Source organism: Microcaecilia unicolor, chromosome 2 (genome assembly GCF_901765095.1).
Source record: "Microcaecilia unicolor chromosome 2, aMicUni1.1, whole genome shotgun sequence".
NCBI lineage: Eukaryota > Metazoa > Chordata > Amphibia > Gymnophiona > Siphonopidae > Microcaecilia > Microcaecilia unicolor.
In genome coordinates, this window is record NC_044032.1 from 504,374,557 (window position 1) to 504,394,129 (window position 19,573).

General features: G+C 42.0%; 1 protein-coding gene across 1 annotated transcript in view; it reads left to right on the plus strand.

Annotated features, from left to right (window-relative positions):
* Positions 1-903: 903 nt before the first annotated feature.
* The window catches only part of STX18 (syntaxin 18), a 157,030-nt gene continuing 138,360 nt past the window's right edge, over positions 904-19,573 (plus strand). Inside the window, exon 1 of the mRNA XM_030191179.1 lies at positions 904-1,111. Within this exon, the coding sequence (XP_030047039.1) occupies positions 959-1,111 (153 nt within the window). The 5' untranslated portion in view covers positions 904-958. The remainder of the gene's footprint in view (positions 1,112-19,573) is intronic.

Genomic DNA, 19,573 nt, shown 5'->3' on the forward strand with positions numbered 1-19,573 from the left:
GGGAACTTTTTTAAATTTTAGACCACTTGGCATGGAATGACCCTAATGTGACTTTGTGAACATGGGACTATTGTAATTCTTTGTATGGAGGTCTAACACCAAAACTGCTTCATAGATAACAGTTACTTCAAAATACAGCAGCAAGATTAATTCTGAGAGCAGATTTGAGTGAGTGACTCCTCTTCTTGATAGATTTCACTGGCTTGTACTTCATTCTCATATTAGATTCAAAATTGTTTGTATGGTTTTTAAAAGTCTGGCAGGGCAAAACCCAGTTAGTCTTTCAAAGTATTTAATTTTATTGTTTACAGGGCAATGTTCTTTCTGCATCTACTATTTGGGGGTAAAAGTTTGGAATAACATACAGCATCAGATTAGGTCTATTCAATCGTACTTATTATTTAGGAAGCAGCTGAAGGTTTCAATGTTTTCAGATATAAATTTAGTTTAAATTTATGAATATAAATCCCGTAATTCCATTTATTGAGTTGCTTCATTTCTTGTAATCCGCAATGAATCCTTTTTGGAGATATAGCGGAATATAAATTATGAATAGAATATATGTTATGCAAATTGTTATTCTGCTTAGTATTATTAGTAATAGACATGATCTCATCCTTTATACCCCAGTATGTTAGTGCCAAAGACTCATGATGCTTTTGCGTGCATTACTCCAGAAACTCTCCGACGCTATCACGTAATCCCATACTAAGAACCTATCTTCGTGAACTGCAGCACTTCTCCGGCTCCTCCCCTGGAGGAGGAGCAACGCTGAGGCGGACATCCCCAGCTGGCAGGCGCAACCAATGACTGGGGGAAAGAAGGAAACCGGAAGAGGGGAATGGCGAATGGGAGAGAAGCTTCTCGCTCGAGTTGCTGACGTCATAGCAGCAGACGTGGAGACTGGTGGTGGTGGTGACGTGTTGTGTAGGTGCCCACGCGCTGGAAGCTGGTCGCTATGGCGGTGGACATCACATTACTGTTTAAGGCCAGCGTGAAGACTGTGAAGACCCGCAATAAGGCTCTGGGTGTGGCGTTGGAGCCGGCGCGAGAGGAGCTCTTTCGCAGGAGCCGTGACAGGGGCGAGTTCTCTGGCAGAGCTCGGGACGTGGTGAGTGAGAAAGGGAGAGAGACTAATCGGGCCCCCGATTGTCCCCAGCATCAGCTCCAAACTGCTCGAGGCTGAGCCTTGGCAACCGTGCCCTGAGCTGCCGCCCTTACTTTGCACAACGTGCTAACGACAACCAAGAGAACCGCTTTGTAAAAACTAAAGATAGAACGTATCCGGAAAGAAGTTTTCAAGATTATGAAAGTGGGAAATTAGTTACTACCTGGGCTTGTTTTCTGTGCCGTAACATGCAGCCGGTACTTTACATTTTAAGGGACACGTTGCCTTGTTTTCACCTGGGATTTTTAACTGGTCTTGTTTGAAACCGATGGATTTTATTAACTCTAAGATGTTTCTTGAGTAGTGAGTTCTTAGTTACAAGTTAGAATTTTGCAAATGCAGGAAGATAATGCCCTGTAGCTCAGTAGAAAGGTGAATTAGTATTTGTAATTTTTTTTTGACCGATGTAATGAGTCATGTGCAATAATACTTTTTGGATCCCGGTACAATTTCTATGCAAATTGATGTTGCTTCAAATCATATCTAATGTAGTAGAATGCACACACGTTTCATTGGCAGTTGGTACACTGGCCCACACTTCCATGCACATTCTTTGCACACGCAAGATTATAGATTGATGATGATAATGCATGGTTTTCTTTATGATAATTGGTAAATTACTGCAAAGCTCCTTAACAATGCTTGTGCTAGCAGTTAATACAAAGCAAACTGCATGTTACATGCGTAACATGGTTTTGTAAAAGGGCCCCTAAGAATTCCAAAAGAGTCTACATTCAGATGAGTGGAAAAGAAGAGCAATGTGGTTAAGTGGAGAATAAAATTAGATAGTATGCTTCAAGTCAGCAGTCTTTATTGGCTATCCCTTCTACACAGAAATGATGTCTGGATAAGACTTAAGAAATTAAAAAAAAAAAAGAATCCCACAGTAATAGCACAAAATCGATGAAAGCCCAGAAACATTACTGATGTAGCAGAAAATCATGAATAATCTAAATAGAGGACCTTCATAGAGCTTCAGACAATCTGTCTTGATCAAGAGCTCAACTCTGGTTCATATAATTTGTCCAAAACACTTTTCAGTCTATACAAAAGTGACAGTTCCAAATTATCCAAACAATTGAATACGAAAACTAGTTCAAAATCTGTGAATCCAGAGCAGTCAAAATTTCACTTCTCATCATTTTTATGGAGTCTGTATCCAAACAGGTCAGCTGTATCACAGTTATGTTCTCACTATATTCCTAATATAATAATATTTTGAGCTTAAGAGCTTTGCATCAAGGAAATCGTCAAACAAGATCATCAGCCACACTGTGACTCTCCAAAAAAAAAAAAAAAGTGCTTCACCAACGCTTAAGTCCAAGCAAATCTGAAAATCAAAATGGCATCAGAATATATATTTATAGGAAAAGGTTTGAACCTGTGTTACTGTATAGTGAATCTCCCACCCTGTCCCACTAATTTCAAAGTAGAAATAGTACATTAATTCATAAGAAACAGAACCTCACACGTCCCAGTAGGGATAAGTATCAACAGTACTAATACATCCACTACTATTCTAGGGAACAGGGTAATATCATTGGTTCTTATCAATCATGGAAAAAGGAAAAAAGAATCAACTGCAAAATCTCAACCTTAAGTAGAAACGGGTGGTTAAAAAAAAACAAAAACCTTTATTCCAATCAAACCAAGGGACAAGTGAAAAATTCACTCAGCAGTAACAGAATCCTGGAGTAAAGACAGACCATGCTACAAAACTTCCAAAAAAGGCTACCCTACTGCCTACTACATCATAAATTTGAAAATATCCCCCCCCCCCCAAAAAAAAAAAACAAACAAACAAAAAAACAGGGGTTACAGAGAATCATCAAAAAATATTTTACATGGGCACTATATAACCATTATTGGAGCCTATAAATATGGAAACAGCTAAGTCTCAGGTGGTTCCTTGTATCCTGAAATTCTCCAATAGGTTGTCTCAGTGTCTATAATCAGGAAACACTGGAGAGCAGACAAATTATGTTTTCCAGGATTAGCATCTTATGATATCTTTTGCCCATAATCATAGTTTACAAGATAGACTAAGCTTTTCAGATGTATGGACAGTTAAACAATCCAACCAGAGGCAACATGTTAAATGCGGCCACTGTTCTATAATGATTGAAAGTTCTGTTTTTACCTTGAAAAACGACACCCAGATCACTTTACAGCATAACACTACATGTGATTCAACTAACATAGTGTACATATTTCGTTGCACACTACACGCAAATTCAAGATGCAGGTAATAGAACATCGTCATTGTATATCCCAAATAAAATTGGAAGCACCGATGGCTAAACATTGTCAACAGCTTAAGCATCAGTTTGAACATTTATGGTGCATGATAATTGATCAGGTGGTTATGAGTAAGCGAGGGGGGGGGGATGTAAAAAAAAAAACTACTTTGGCACAAAGAGCAGCAATGGATTTACAGATTTGAATACGGTGAATCCTCATGGATTGAACAGAAGTACTGAGTGGAATGCCTATTTCTAAACAATAGGGGGTGGTTTGGTTTAAAATCACCCCCTGTTTTTTTGAATTGGACTCGCCGGCTGGCTGGTGATTGGTTAGCCAGCTGTCTCAGCTCTTTAAATTGTGGGCGTCTGTTCTCTTCCCAGCGCCATTTTTGAACCGATGTGACATGTTGCAGTCTCTTCCCCCTTTTTTGATCAGAATATATATACAATGCACAGCCATCAATCAAGTTCAAAACAACCAATCCAAGCTAAAATTATACCAGTGAATTGCCCTATAGTTCTAAGTTCAAGCCCACTAGTTGTACACTACACAGTTTATGAATTCAGAATTGCATTCTCTAATGGATTTGGTGGGAATGGTCCCCTCCCTCAAAGTGGGGAGGAGGGGGAAGTGATCTATAACATGCCACCCACGGTTCTCAAGAGTCTTTCAAACAAGAATATTCCACCAGTGGAGCTGAAGCAGTTTTATTATTCATTATACAACTATGTTCATTAAGATGCATTCTCGTAATTTGACTGGTCTTGCCCACATATTCAAGCTTACATGGGCACAAGTTATAAATAACAAATGTAGAGTTAAAAGATATATTGTTCTCTATATTTTGGATAAATCCAGGATGGTCCTTCAGTTGTAGAGGTGCACCATGAGCTTGTATACAAGCTATAGTTAAATATTAGCATGTTCTTCAACCCTTTTAAAGATCCTCCTCTTATAATATACTAAGGATAGAAATATTGGGAACTGCTGACCTATACTAAGCCCAAGATAATTAATACATCAGCCCAGAAAGAGAAGCAGAGTTCTCAACAAGTCCCTCAACCAAAGTCTTCCTGGGAGGGTAACAAGATGGTGCAGCAGGACCAAAGGAAAGCATATTAGTAGGTATGACTAAATTTCACCTTCCTTAGTGTCCAGCTGCACCATCCTGTAGGATTGGGATGTATTCAAGCACAAACTCGCTGGATGGAGAAAGACAAGGCCCCTCGATAGCAGCTCTGCCAAAGTCTGACGAGGCTCTGGCTTGCAAATCCAGTCCATAATACTTTTAAAAAAGAATGGAGTAATGATCAATTTGCCTCTGTATAGATATTCTCTAGCTCGGGCCTCCACCCAATGACATCACCTGAGCATGAGTCAAGTGCACTTGCAGGCTGGAAGACACCTGTTTATTCCTGCAAATATAAGCAGCCTCACTGGCCCAAATGCCCTGGCATTGCAGGTGAGCCACAACTATCATCACCTTGGAGAAGATGCAACGAGAAGTCACCAGACCAAATGGAAGATCCCAAACTGAAAGTGGCAAACTAGGACATAAAAGCAGAGGTATCTCCAGAACCAGGCAGGTTTTTCAGGGTGGGGTCTTTTCGTGTCTCCAAAAGAATTTTATACCCGGTTGGGCTGCAGGCTCCAGATCTTCCCAATAAGAATGTATCAACTTGAATAGGGGGCAGATTTTCCCTCTTCAGCCATGAGTGGGCCTGTATTATCTCTGATTAATGGGCCCTCAAGGTGGTCAAACGGATCTATGCCCTAGAGTTTTCTTGTCCGGTGCCCAATGTCTTTTATGTTCTTGCACTGTGATTCAGCTATAAAGCAGAAGGAAGTTGCACTCACTTTGCAGCGCCTTCTGGATCCAGGAGCAGTGGAGCTAATGCCCACTGTGAGGCGGGGGTAAGGGTGTTAATCTATTTCGTGTCTCAAAGAATGGAGATTCTTGACCTCAGAAGAGTAAATGCCTCCCTCAAAGTTCAGTACTTTTGAATAGAGACATTTCGCTCATTAATCGCTTCAGTCTGTCTAGGCGAGTTGACCTCCTTGGATCTTTTGGAGGCCCTTCTACATATTCCAGTCAAGGTGGACCACAAATGCTACCTCTGCTTTTGTGTCCTAGTTTGCCACTTTCAGTTTTGTGCTCTTTGGTCTGGTGACTGCTCCTTGCATCTTCTCCACAGTAGTTGCTGCTCAGCTGCGATGCAATTACAGTTGAGTAATTTTATTTCTATTCTGCTTAAACCGAGGCAGACTACATGATAACATACACAATTAAAACATCAAACTACAAATAAAAGATCATTCAAAAGTATAGAGAGTCACGTTACAATGAAATATTAGAAATCAGAAAGATTACAATAACAGAAAAATTGATATACATCTATGTTGACCACTTGTACAGATAGTGTAACAGATGATATTTTAGAACTCAGTAACTGTCCTCCCAAAGTACTGCATAGTCAGCCTACAGTGGTAACCACAAAATGCCTCAGTAGATAGTGATATGTTAAGCTGCTTCTTGAACAGCACTGTACCCTCTATAAACCTAAGAGCACTGGGTAACTTGTTTCACTGAGCTGCATCTACAGTTGAGAGAGAGATTTCTGTGTTATGCAAAGATTGATCGTATCAAAATCTGCAGAGATGTTGAGCATAACCACAAAATATAGAAAACAGTAGTCACGTGGCATCCAAGGTAGACAGCTGAAGTGTTTTTTACAGTGATATTTTACAAGACCTGTGTCGATAAAAGTTCTGGTAATCTACCATTTTTTGCTTACATATTTGCTTGATATAATACCATCTTTTCTTTCGCTTTTGTAATTGCTGGTAACTTGAGGAAGAAATTCTTTAATATTTTGCAAGGATAGAAGGTTCCAATGATTCATTCTTAAGCAGCGTTCGAACTATCATAATTTCAGTAGGGCAGGCATTTTCCCAGCACTGAGAGATGAATTTATTAATTGTGTAAGGTCTGGGACAGTTTCCCTTTCAGCTGCCCTAACTTTAAAGAGGAACAGGGATCATGTTATGATAAAGTTGTTCTGTCTGCTTTCAGCAGCCATGGTCTCCTTCAAGCAGTCGTCTGAGCATTTGAAAATAGACATTTCACTCTTACAAAGCAGGAAAAGGCTATAAAAGAAATCTCTAAATGCTTTCAGCTAGCAATTTCAGATGTCAGGCATTGTTTAGAAATGAAAGTTTAAGTTCAGCTATTGATGTCAAGAAAAGATCTGAAAGACCAAGAAGAATCTTTGGTAGAATTGTCACAAAACTGTTCACATCTGCAAACAGAATTTATAATTGCTGCAAACAACCTGCTGAACAGTTTAGCCAACTATAGAGTAGTTCAAAGCTGCGCTGTTCAGCACTGTATACAAGGGTGTTCTAGACGTGAGAATTGTCAAAAGGAAAGCTTTTCTATAATCTCTTTACAGAAGTCATTGTCTAAAGTAAAAGAAAAACAAAGAAAAAAAGAGAATAAAAACAACAAGAACAAAAAACATCGAGCCTGAAATTTTAGACTGATGAAAAGTGGACTAATCAGCCACAACCAAAAGGGGAGACAAATTTAAAGAAAAGAATAGCTTTCTAGCTGTTAAATATGGGGGAAGATCTATTATGCTTTGAGGTTGTGTGTCAGCCAGTGACATTTTTTGTTGTTGAGTAGAAGGAAGAATGGCTTCAGTTAAATATTCCAAAATTAATGTGGGATAGTGTAGATCATTTTTTGATCTGTTTTTTCACTCTCTCCACCTATTAAAAAAAATATATCAACCCAGTTGATACAATATATCAGTGTTGTAGAGCACAATTTTCTCTTTCAAATGATACTGTTCACAAGCTGATTCAGGCAGACTCTTTTTTAATAATTGGCTTTGAAATTTGGTACATTTTACCATTTGCGCTGACAGAGCCAACTTTGAAGAGATCCTGCAGGGCGGTTATAGATGCTGGCTAGTTGCAAATCTGGCTGTATTATGTCCAGCACAAGCATAATGCTTGTTCAAAATTTCAAATCCATATCTTTGTTTGCATGGAAGTTGTTGCGGTCTGAATATTGGTCCAAATGTGTTCCGATGAGTCGCGACCAATTTTGATGCACACTTTGAGTCAACTTGTTTGACTGGATTTTGCATCCATAATGTTAAAATGTATTTCATCTGAGTTAGCATCAAAAACTGTACAGGATTTGAAATTTTTAGCCATTCTTATAAATGTGTTTGGATTTTATTAGACCCCAAAAATGGCATTTTGGTAAATGTCGCACACTTATGGACTGACAACCTTTCAGAAAAGGGGGTCTAGATCTGCAACTATTGCAGTTAGAGACCTCAAATTTTGGGAAACTTTGTTTAACACCTGACTCATGCAACAGATCTACCAGAAGCTCTCTTAACTCCACTGGAAGGGAGACATCCATCTCTTCATGTATTGTGGCCTCTATGCTGCCAGGTCCCGATAAGGATTCCCCTCCTTGCTCAGGGTGAAATCCATAAACCCCAAGACACCTGTCCCTTCTCCCCTCAGTTGAGTCCAATGGGTTCCAGTTCTCCAGTCCAGGACCCTCATGGGCCAATGGGGTCTGGTTTCCCTTCTCTTAAGGTTTTGAAATAAGTCCAATTCCCCAGGTATCTATTTTAAGCAAACTATATGTTAATTAGTCTTCAGTTCAATCTCCCGTGTTTCTCCTTCTCCGCATTCCCCCTGACGATATTGAAATCTCCTCCCTGGAATGGGTTAGTCCTCCCCTGCCACCTCCTATGTAGTCTTCTCCAACCATCTGCTACAACCCCAAGCAGGGTCCCAGGTGTTAACCCTAACTGTGGTAGTAAGGACTATACCCAAGTTGTTTTCTTATAGGCAGTTGGCGTTAACCCTTCTGTTCCAGGAGACACTTTCCCAGTGATGGGATATAAATCCCATCACAATATTTCAGCAAAACAATCATCTAAAACATACCTCAAAAATCAACTATGAAGTACCAACAGAAAAGAGAGAGACATTTTGGAATGGCCTTCATAGTTCCCAGATTTCAATATTTGAAAAATATGGGGAGATTTGTGATGCAGTGTATGCAAGGAAAAATCAAAATATTTAGTTCTCAGAATGAAAACTTTCTGCAAGGAAAAGTGGTGGGAAAATGCCAAAAGCAAGAATAGTGGCTCAGCAAACAGCTCTACTTCTTAACCAGGGCATCCACCTTCAGGAAGACCTAAAACTTCTCAGCCTTTTTAGCAAAGGCATAGAGATGCTCAAGAGCCCCAGCCACCCTGAGGGGACCATCCAGGAACTCCCAGTAAGCCATCATCATGTAGATGAGGGCCTTATGGAGTGGAAAATGCTTCGGGGCCCATTGTCAGAGGCTTAAGGATAGCCAAGGCCCTCGCAACCTTGACCAACAGACAAGACAGCTCCTCACGACAAAAAGTTGTAGCCCATGGGACCATTCTACAGCCTCCTGACAGGGAGGGTCCTCATAACCAAACCCTAAAACAGAGTCCCCACCAATCCCCTTTGGACCCCCTACCAAAAGGATGAGGGCTAGAGCTAGGATTGGGTCCCAAGAGGGTACCTAAAGGGCCTGCTTAATCATCTTGAGTCAAGCTCTGCAGAGGTACTAGGGGTGAGCAGTAATGATAAAGCCTGTCAGATGATCAGGGATTTATTCTCTCGTGAGTGGATTGAGAGAGGAGGGAGGATTCTAACTGCCAATTTGCCTTGACAGGAACACTGAGAAATGTGTCCTTAAGAATAGCCATACCGGGTCAGACCAGTGGTCCATCAAGCCCAGTATCCTGCTTCCAACAGTGGCCAATCCAGGTCACAAGTACCTGGCAGAAACCCAGATAGCACCAAGATTCCATGCTGTAATCCCAGGGCAAGCAGTGGCTTCCCCCCATGCCCATCTCAATAACAGACTATGAACTTTTCCTCCAGGAACGTGAACTTTTTAAAACCCAGATAAGCTAACCGCTGTTACCACATCCTCCAGCAACGACTTCCAGAGCTCAACTATTCTTTGAAAAAAAATGTTTCATCCTACAGTATTTGTTTTAAAAGTATTTCCATTTTGATTTTAAGGGGGGAGGGGAGGAGAACAGCACATGTAAAATGCTCACTGACAGAAAAGATACTGACTGAATGAGCATATTTACATACTATAAAATTAATCCATTATCCCTCCTCAGCTGCTGGTTCTACAGACTGCACAGCTTGTACCGGCCAGCATGCCCTAGAATGCGGCAGCCACACCACACAAGGACTTGCCTGATTGCCTTGGCCTTCCTCGGTCCAGGGTTCCGGCATATCGTCCCTGTCTCTCTCGGTGCACCTAGAGGGAAATTTCCTACTTTAGTTCTTTACAGTAGCATTAGCCTCTGACAAAAGGCACAAAGCTAGCCAGGCCAATTAAAGTTTTTTTTCTATATATGTACTGATGAAACAAACACTTTTGGATAGCCTGGGAGCTGCAGGGAGGCGTCTGTAGGGAGCGGTGAACAGGCAAGAGGGGTGGGGGATGGGGTCCTGCTACCCTCAGGCAAGACCCTGCAGGACTGAGCCAGAGCTTTAGATAGTGGCATTAAGAAGTGTTACTGGGACTGTGACCTGGGAGTGGCTGTTAAACTCAACCTCGCTGTGCGGCGGTGGCCAGTAGAGCAGGAAGCAAGACCACGGACAGGAGCACCGTCAGCACGACCTGCTTACTACCTGCTGAAGCTAGAGAAAAATACTGGATTGTTTCAATGACCACCTCTGTTTATGCCGGTGATATCACTGGCAGAATCCTTTACCTCCACTTACTGGTAGGAAGGGATAGTGCCCATTTGGGCAGAACGGTGGAGCTGATTTTGAGAAAAGTAATTGCAGCATGCTGTATGCAATTATTATGCAAATTACTACAGCATAAATATCGTGGCAGTAATTCACAGCTCATTGTGAAATGCCACCCTTCTTGTCAGTGTGTGAGTGGTGATTTGGATCATGCATCGACACGAAGGGTGACTTTTAAAATTTTTATTAATTTATTTTTTAACAGTAAGCCGTTGACATCCTGACCTAGCCTTCTGCACGGGCCTCTATCTCTGCCCCCAACATAATCCCTGGCAGTTTAGTGGCCTTCAACTCCTGACTGTGTTTAGAAAAAAAAAATTCCCAGGTGTGTAGTGGCACGTCTCCTGATTCACCTCTCCCCCGGTCCATACCTTGAAAGGAGGCAGGAACGATGCCCACTCACTTCTACTTCCAGCACCACCTTATCCCTTGTGGTGCATCCTGGGTTGCCTCAGTCAGTCATATAAGGTCCCCCCCCCCCTTATTTGGTAGTCTCCGCCTACTGTACTGCATGGTCATGCATTTGCCATTTTGAATGATGGCAGCACTGGAGGCAGAAATAGGTGGCCATAACTCCTGCCTCCTTTTAGGTATGTATGGGAAGGGGGTGGGGGTGCCACTACACCAGGAAACTTTTTTTTACAGTCATGGCAGGGGGGGGAGTCGTGTGTGGGGGAAGGGGGGCACTAAATGGGAAGTTTTGTGTTTTAATGTGGGGAGCAGGGGGTCAAATTGGAGGGGTGTGACGTGCCCTTGATTACCTGGGAATTTGTTTTAAAGTAGAAGGGAGGTTTAGTGTGTGTGGGGTGGGAGATGGTGCCACTAGACACCATGGGCTGATGCAGAAAGGGCAGGGGACTCAGGTCAGGCTATTCTGCCCTGGCCCTGATAAAAATATTCTTAGCAGAAACCATGTGCCAAGATATTACTATTCTTTAACAATACAGAAAAGAAAACAAACGGCTTCCCATGTATTCATTTGTGCGGCTATGTATTTTGCATGAGTTAACACCTGTGCTTAATCCCTTTCTGCATTGCTTTGTGTGTACAACCCACATACAACATTGGTAATCATGTGGTTAGTCTCATGGTAGCTTTCTGCACTGACCCCTTAGTTGGCTACAAGAAACATTTGGAAGCTGTTGTTCCTGGAAAGATGTACTAAGTGAAAGAGCGTCCAAACTTTTTTTTTGCATTTCTATATTTTGTGTTCTTATTTTGAATCTAAAAAAAAAAAAATCCAGATAGTAATGCTTGTTTCAGTCAGGATAGCAAAACATAAAATATATAGGGCCAGATGCACTAAACTTAACGAGCTAGCAACGTGGTTTTTAAACTGGTTCTAGCCAGTTTACCATGCAAGTAGTAAACCGGGACATGCACAAAAGGGTTCTCCGAGCCATTTTCCTGTCACGGTAGCAGCTAACGAAAATGGAATGCAAATGAGCCAACTACTATTATAGTGTGAATATGCACTACCGTTTCCGACCCCATGCACTGTGGAAAACCTAAAGGGGGGGGGGGGGGCTGCTATGAGCAGGACCCATGCAGAGGACGCCCATCGCAAAAATCGGAAGAAAAAAAAAGCCCAAGTGCTCGGCAGGGACGTCCTTTCAAGTGCCTAACACTTGGACATCCTTCACTCAAAAAAAAAAAAAAAAGGACGTCCCTGACGAACACTTGGGACATTTTTTTTCTTCAGATTTTGTGATGGGTGTCCTTCTCTTGGACGTGTTTTTCTTACGTGCTGGAGAGAATCAGGGATTGGGACGTGTGAGGACACCCAAATCAAAACTATTTGGATGTCCCTTTCGATTATGCACCTCTAGGTCTCTCTCAGCCAATCACAGCATGTTTAGCTGTCACTGGTGTCAGCTAAACGTGCTGTGATTGGCAGAGAGAGACCTGGAGGTGCATAATCGAAAGGGACATCCAAATAGTTTTTATTTGGGCGTCCTCACCTTGGTTTTCTCTAGAACTTCGGATCCTTAAACGCAAAGGATGGAAACTGGAAAGATGGCAGCATAAATCTCACCTGAAGACGGGCTTAACTGTAGGAAGCACACGACAATATATCGTCAAGCCTTAACAGCAATCAAAAACAAGCAGCTGTTCAGTATAGTAAACAGCCTACTGCAACCCCCGCAACAGAACCAGCCTGCCCAGACAAATCTGAACAATGATTTTGGTGCATACTTGCCAACAAATTAAGTCTCCACCAGGATTTACAGGCAGTCCCACCCAGTCTCCAATCAGTTAACCAGGAGTGCAGAAACTAGCCCCCTCCTGACAGAGACATATGGGATACTTTTAACCCATTAACAGAGGAGAGCCTTGACAAAATCCTAAGAGACCTTTGACCAACTACCTGCTCCCTCGACCCCTGCCCATCAAAAATAGTGCAGCAGGCAAGTATGGGCCTCATAGAAGGAGCCACAAAAATTGTGAACTCCTCTCTTTCTAATTGGCAACTACCAACAGCATTAAAAAAAAGGCAGTGGTTCACCCTTTGCTAAAGAAAAACAAACTTATAGAACAAACAATGATTGGCTAGAACAGAGAAACTGGCTAGATCTGTGTCAATCTGGATTCAGACCTGGTTATGGAACATAAACTGTCCTCATATCCCTACTAGTTGATCTTCACAGAAACTGAGACAGGATTTGCCTCTGGGTTAGTACTGCTAGACGTCTCCGTAGCTTTTGACACTGTAGATCATGATGTCATGCTAGCTCGACTGGCAGAAATAGGTATCAGTGGAGCAGTACTTGCTTGGTTTTGGTTCAGATCCTAGTCAACAGTCCATGTTGTTTGGCAGCACCTCATCGCTACCATGGGCACTGACCTGTGGAGTACCAGAAGGATCGCTACTCTCACCTATTCTGTTCAATATCTACCTAAAGCCACTTGCCAAGCTGATTCGGTCAAGGGACACTCGGTTCTACATCTATGTGGATTATGGTCAGCTACTCATACCCATTGAACCTTACTTACCTACAGCCCTGAATAAACTGATTACCTAACATCAATTCAAGAATGGTCTAAACACAACAAACTTGCCTAAACCCAAGTAAAACCGAGCTTCTCTTGGTCCCAAATAAGTTGATACATACCTCACATTAAAATCTCTTTTGGGAAGTACGAACTCCCCCTCAAAACACAAGTCAGGAACCTTGGAATACAATTAGATAAAAGACTTACTCTGGTTCCCCAAATCCAAGCAACCTTCAAGAGCTGCTTCTACTATTTGCGAAAATTACACTGCTTTCTCCAAGCAACCTTCAAGAGCTGCTTCTACTATTTGCGAAAATTACACTGCTTTCTCCAAGCAACCTTCAAGAGCTGCTTCTACTATTTGCGACAATTACACTGCTTTCTCCAAGCAACCTTCAAGAGCTGCTTCTACTATTTGCGACAATTATACTGCTTTCTCCAAGCAACCTTCAAGAGCTGCTTCTACTATTTGCGACAATTACACTGCCTTTCTCCAAGCAACCTTCAAGAGCTGCTTCTACTATTTGTGACAATTACACTGCCTTTCACCAAGCAACCTTCAAGAACTGCTTCTTTTATTTGCGTAACTATGCTGCCTCCATCCTTACATCAAGAAGGCAAATCTTAAACCAGATGTGCATTCCATGATAACATCAAGACTGGATTACTGTAATGCACTCTACACTGGTCTGACTACAAAGGGTCTGCACCAACTCCAGTTGATTCAGAATGCTGCAGCAAGACTCAGAGAAGTTGCAAGCGACGTGACTACATTAACCGTTTTTGCAAAAACTTCACTGGCTACCAGTACAATACAGGGCTAAATTTAAAACTCTGTCTGATCTTCAAGGCCCTTGGAAATGGGCCCGAGTACTTGAAGAACAGGATGACCCTCTAAACACCTCCAAGGACATTTAAGGTCCTCCCAAGTGGTATCCCTAACTCCACCCTCTCCAAAAGACATTACAAGCGAGCCTTCTCTGGATTAGCCCCCACACTCTGGAATGCACTCCCTGAAAGGCTCCACTTAACATAAGACCATTCAGGAAGCAGGTGAAAGTTTGGCTCTTCAAGTAGGCCTTTAATGGAAGAAGTAACTAACTTGTTAGTCTCGCTGACATACACAAGGAGTGACACAGACTGCACATACTGCAGCAGGACATGTCTATCCACTTCTACCCTACTGAGATAACATTTTATCATCTCTCTGACTTCATTTGCAACTTTCTTTCAAGTAGTCACATTATTTTCTAACTCCTCTTACTCTTACCTATCTATATGCTCCTCCTTTGCTTATACCTTACGCTATTAAAATGTATTATGTACTGTTGACGTAAGTAGTGTACTATACTGTACTTTGAATATTTTTACTGTTGTAATTTTCTATTGCTTATGTTTGATTTAGTCTTACTGTACACTACCTTGTGTGAATTCTTTCAAAAAAGTGATACGTAAACCCTAATAAATAAACTGGTTGAAAACATACAGTATGTCTTTATTTGCAAGCATGCTGTAATACTTGGGGGCTCATTTTCAAAGCACTTAGCCTTCCAAAGTTCCACAGAAACCTATGGAACTTTGGAAGGCTAAGTGCTTTGAAAATATGCCTCTGTGTGTACCTTATGCCTTGTTCAGTACATAATGCTTTAAACTGGCTTGGGAACTGGAGCTTGCAGTTGTGAGTCTGGAATGCCCTGTAGATGATTAAGTTGTGGTCAGACTTTGGAAAAATGATAAAATTCTCAAACTATGATTTTATAAACAGCTTACAATAACATTTCTTTATGTTTAACAGTTTCTTATAGAAAACTGATACTCTCTTGAGGCATTGATTAAAGGTAAAACATCAAGAAAGAAAAAATATTAAATTAAAGCTTCACTTAGAATGTTGACAGTTGGCTTGTAATATTAAACAGATGTGCTCTCGCTCACTGATGCTCTTCATTTCAAACCTAGTTTCAAAGGTTTTTTTTTTCATCGATGGCTACAAATTTTTGATCATGGCTAATTTTGAATCCTTTTGTTTTTATTCTTTCCATCCCAACAGAAATTAGAACTTTACTAAAGAGTTGAGAATGTCTTTCTGTTCAGGAACAAAATAACTCTCTGAAAATTTAATGGAATGGGATGAAATTTGCCATGAGGGAAAAACCAATGGAAGACGCAAGTTCAAAATTGGTCCAAATCAGATTTGGGATTCTAGAGAGATAAGCCTCCCCGCCCCTCCCCCCCCCCCCCCCCCCCCCCCAAAAAAAAAAAAAGACCCAGTGTGTTTCTATGGGAGAAGTTCCAGCTTCTGTAGCATAGAAACTGGTAGTGAAATGTGACAATTTCAGAACAGGGCAAGGCAGTTTAAAAGGTGGAATTCCCTATTCTTCCAAATTTCCAGACTAACTCACCCTCATGCTTAAACCCTCCTAGTAACAGCCTCATCCCTAAGTACATCATAATCGCTTGTAGTCTGCCAAGTTGTCAACCTTTAGAAATAGGATATTGCATAAATGTTCTGTACTGGTGTTTTCATTGCCATCTGACCCACTCGCTGTCCACTAAGTAGAGTAATTTCATAAAAGACCAGTCTTCATGGATGATGGAAAATGCCATATTGACTTCAACATGTAATTAAACTCTGGAATTCGTTGCCAGAGAATGTGGTAAAGGCAGTTAGCTTAGCGGAGTTTAAAAAAGGTTTGGACGGCTTCCTAAAGGAAAAGACCATAGACCATTATTAAAAGGACTTGGGGAAAATCCACTGTTTCTGGGATAAGCAGTTTAAAATGTTTTGTACTTTTTTGGGATCTTGCCAGGTATCTGTGATCTGGAATGACCACTGTTGGAAACAGGATCCTGGGCTTGATGGACCTTTGGTCTTTCCCAGTATGGCAATACTTATGTACTTATGTAACAGTGTTCTGTTTCTTCTCCTTTTTAAGACGGCTATACGTAAACCAAATAATGGAAATAAATACAAATGACTTAACCATAGCAGGTTGAAAGTCCTTTTTTTTTTAAAATTTGTTTTAATGTTATACTGCAGTAGTAGGAACTAGCCGTTGACATAAACTATGAGCATACCTTTTATGCAGTAATATCATTGAACTTTAAGTTGTATTCCTTCATTGACATCAGCTGCCATGTATCCACTAGCAAAATACTATTGGAATTAACAGCAAACAGCACACTGCAAAGTTTGTTTTCTTGAGCCAGTTGGCACATAAGGCAGATAACACATCTTCCACGTTTATCGGTCTAGTTTCATCAACTGTTTCTGAGCAATTGAGGATGTTGTTTGATGCCACGTCTATCTTGGCCTTCCTGGATCTCGTTTCCCTTCTGGTTTCCAGTTCACGGCTTGCCTTGGGCTATCATTCATTCTTGGCAGGTGCCCAAACCATTTAAATCACTGTGTTGTTGTTCTATCTTACTAGCTGTTTAGTTGTTTCTTATCGCTTTGGTTTTAACCTTAACTTGACACTTGACATGAAGAATTCTTCTTAAGCAGTACAAATTAAAAGTCTAGTCTTTTAATTTTTTTGTTTTGAGAGTTTTCATTTTAACTACCGCGTTTTTCACTGTATAACAGAGTGGTATCACAGTGCTGTTATACACATGCATCTTCGTTCAAGTTGTTAGCTTCATATTGTCTCTTACACAGTCTGTTCATGACTCTTCTGATTTTTATTTCATTTTCAGTTAACAGACTTCCTAAAAAGGTGAATTCTAGGCACTTTTTTAGTTCAACATATTTTTTAAATTTCATTGCTATAATTTTTTAAATTATTTAATTTATCTTTATTCAAATCCCCACACTAGGCATCATACCTGGGAGAAACAGGCAACTATCGTTGCCTTTGTGGGCTTAGATGCACATCAACTCTGCAGCATTCCCAATCCCAGGCAGCTCTAGCAGATAACTGGCATGTACTTAAGTCTTCTGCACTCTAAAATATAGTGTTACAGCCTAAGTCATATGGAGGGGCATAATCGAACGTCGCCGACGAAATAGATCGCCGGCGGTGCTACAGCTGGCCGGAACCGTATTATCGAAAAAGATGGCCGGCCATCTTTTTTTTTGATAATACGGTTTAGCCCGGCCAAATGCCAGAGTTCGCCGGGGTTGAGATGGTCGGTTTTGTTTCTCAGCGAAAATTGGAAAAAAATGCCGGCCATCTCCAACCCGGTGACATCCAAGGCATTTGGGCGTGGGAGGAGCCAGCATTTGTAGTGCACTGGTCCCCCTCACATGCTAGGACACCAACTGGGCACCCTAGGAGTCAGTGCGGTGGACGTCAGAAAACGCTCCCACATGCATAGTTCCCTTTGGGTGCTGAGCCCCCCAACCCCCCCCCCCCCCCCAAAACCCACTACCCAAAAATGCACAACACTACCGTAGCTCTTAGGGGTGAAGGGGGCAACTACATGTGGGTACAGTGGGTTTTGGAGGGCTCCCATTACCAGCACAGGTGTTACAGGTAGGTGGGCGATGGGCATGGGTGCGCCTGCCTTAAGTGCACTACGGTGCCCACTAACAGTGCTCCAGGGACCTGCATACACACAGGCCTCTAGGACTTGTTGCTGCTGTATAACCTTGGCACACCAGTTGACACCTGAAGTCTAATCTGTTTGAAAAAGTCCTTTATTTGATTAAGCACGTTTACTCACAATTAAGCACGTTTACTCACAATTAACTGCAGATCAGAGGTTGTGCCCCACTGGCAAAGAGTCTCCCTGGTACTGAGATTAGCAGTAGGTCAGAGCTGGCAGAATGGTGTACAATGCCCTCTTTCAGCAACATTCAAGGTAATAACTAAGTTCTCTAACGTGGGTAACACATGAAAGGGATCTAAAATTGGCTTACAAAAATGGCCACTACTTCATGGACTACCGGAAACAAAACAGGGCACACTCTGACCCAGTTAGCAGGGGGAAAAGCACCATGGGAGTAGAGCCCACTTCCCTACACGCACCACAATGCATTGCTGATGTGACTCTGCAGTGCACCTAACAGAGAGCCACATCATAACCATGGAAAGGCTGTTAGAGGATAGAACACATTGTGCTCTCATGGAGGTGGGTACGGCATTTGAGGCTGGCATAGAGGCTGCCAAAATATGTTTATAATTGTGTTTTGTAGGGTGGGAGGGGGTTGGTGACCACTGGGGGAGTACGGGGAGGTCATCCCAGATTCCTTCCGGTGGTCATCTGGTGAGTTGGGGCACCTTTTTGAGGCTTGGTCGTGAAAATAAAAGGACCAAGTATACCCGGCGAAATACTGCTTAACGCCGCTTTTTTTTCCATTATCGGGGAAAGCTGGCCATCTGGTAGCCACGCCCATGCCCGCCCATGTCCCGCCTTCGCTAAGCTGCCAACACCGCAGCTTTTTAATATATATATAAATGATTTAGAGATGGGAGTAACTAGCGAGGTAATTAAATTTGCTGATGACACAGTTATTCAAAGTCGTTAAATCGCGACAGGATTGTGAAACATTACAAGAGGACCTTACTAGACTGGGAGACTGGGCGGCTAAATGGCAGATGACGTTTAATGTGAGCAAGTGCAAGGTGATGCATGTGGGAAAAAAGAACCCGAATTATAGCTACGTCATGCAAGGTTCCACGTTAGGAGTTACGGACCAAGAAAGGGATCTGGGTGTCGTCGTCGATAATACACTGAAACCTTCTACTCAGTGTGCTGCTGCGGCTAGGAAAGCGAATAGAATGTTGGGTATTATTAGGAAAGGTATGGAAAATAGGTGTGAGGATGTTATAATGCCGTTGTATCGCTCCATGGTGCGACCGCACCTTGAGTATTGTGTTCAATTCTGGTCGCCGCATCTCAAGAAAGATATAGTGGAATTGGAAAAGGTGCAGCGAAGGGCGACTAAAATGATAGCGGGGATGGGACGACTTCCCTATGAAGAAAGATTAAGGAGGCTAGGGCTATTCAGCTTGGAGAAGAGACGGCTGAGGGGAGACATGATAGAGGTATATAAAATAATGAGTGGAGTGGAACAGGTGGATGTGAAGCGTCTGTTCACGCTTTCCAAAAATACTAGGACTAGGGGGCATGCAATGAAACTACAGTGTAGTAAATTTAAAACAAATCGGAGAAACATTTTCTTCACCCAACGTGTAATTAAACTCAGGAATTCGTTGCCGGAGAAAGTGGTGAAGGCGGTTAGCTTGGCAGAGTTTAAAAAGGGGTTGGACGGTTTCCTAAAGGACAAGTCCATAAACCGCTACTAAACAGACTTGGAAAAATCCACAATTCCAGGAATAACATGTATGGAATGTTTGTACGTTTGGGAAGCTTGCC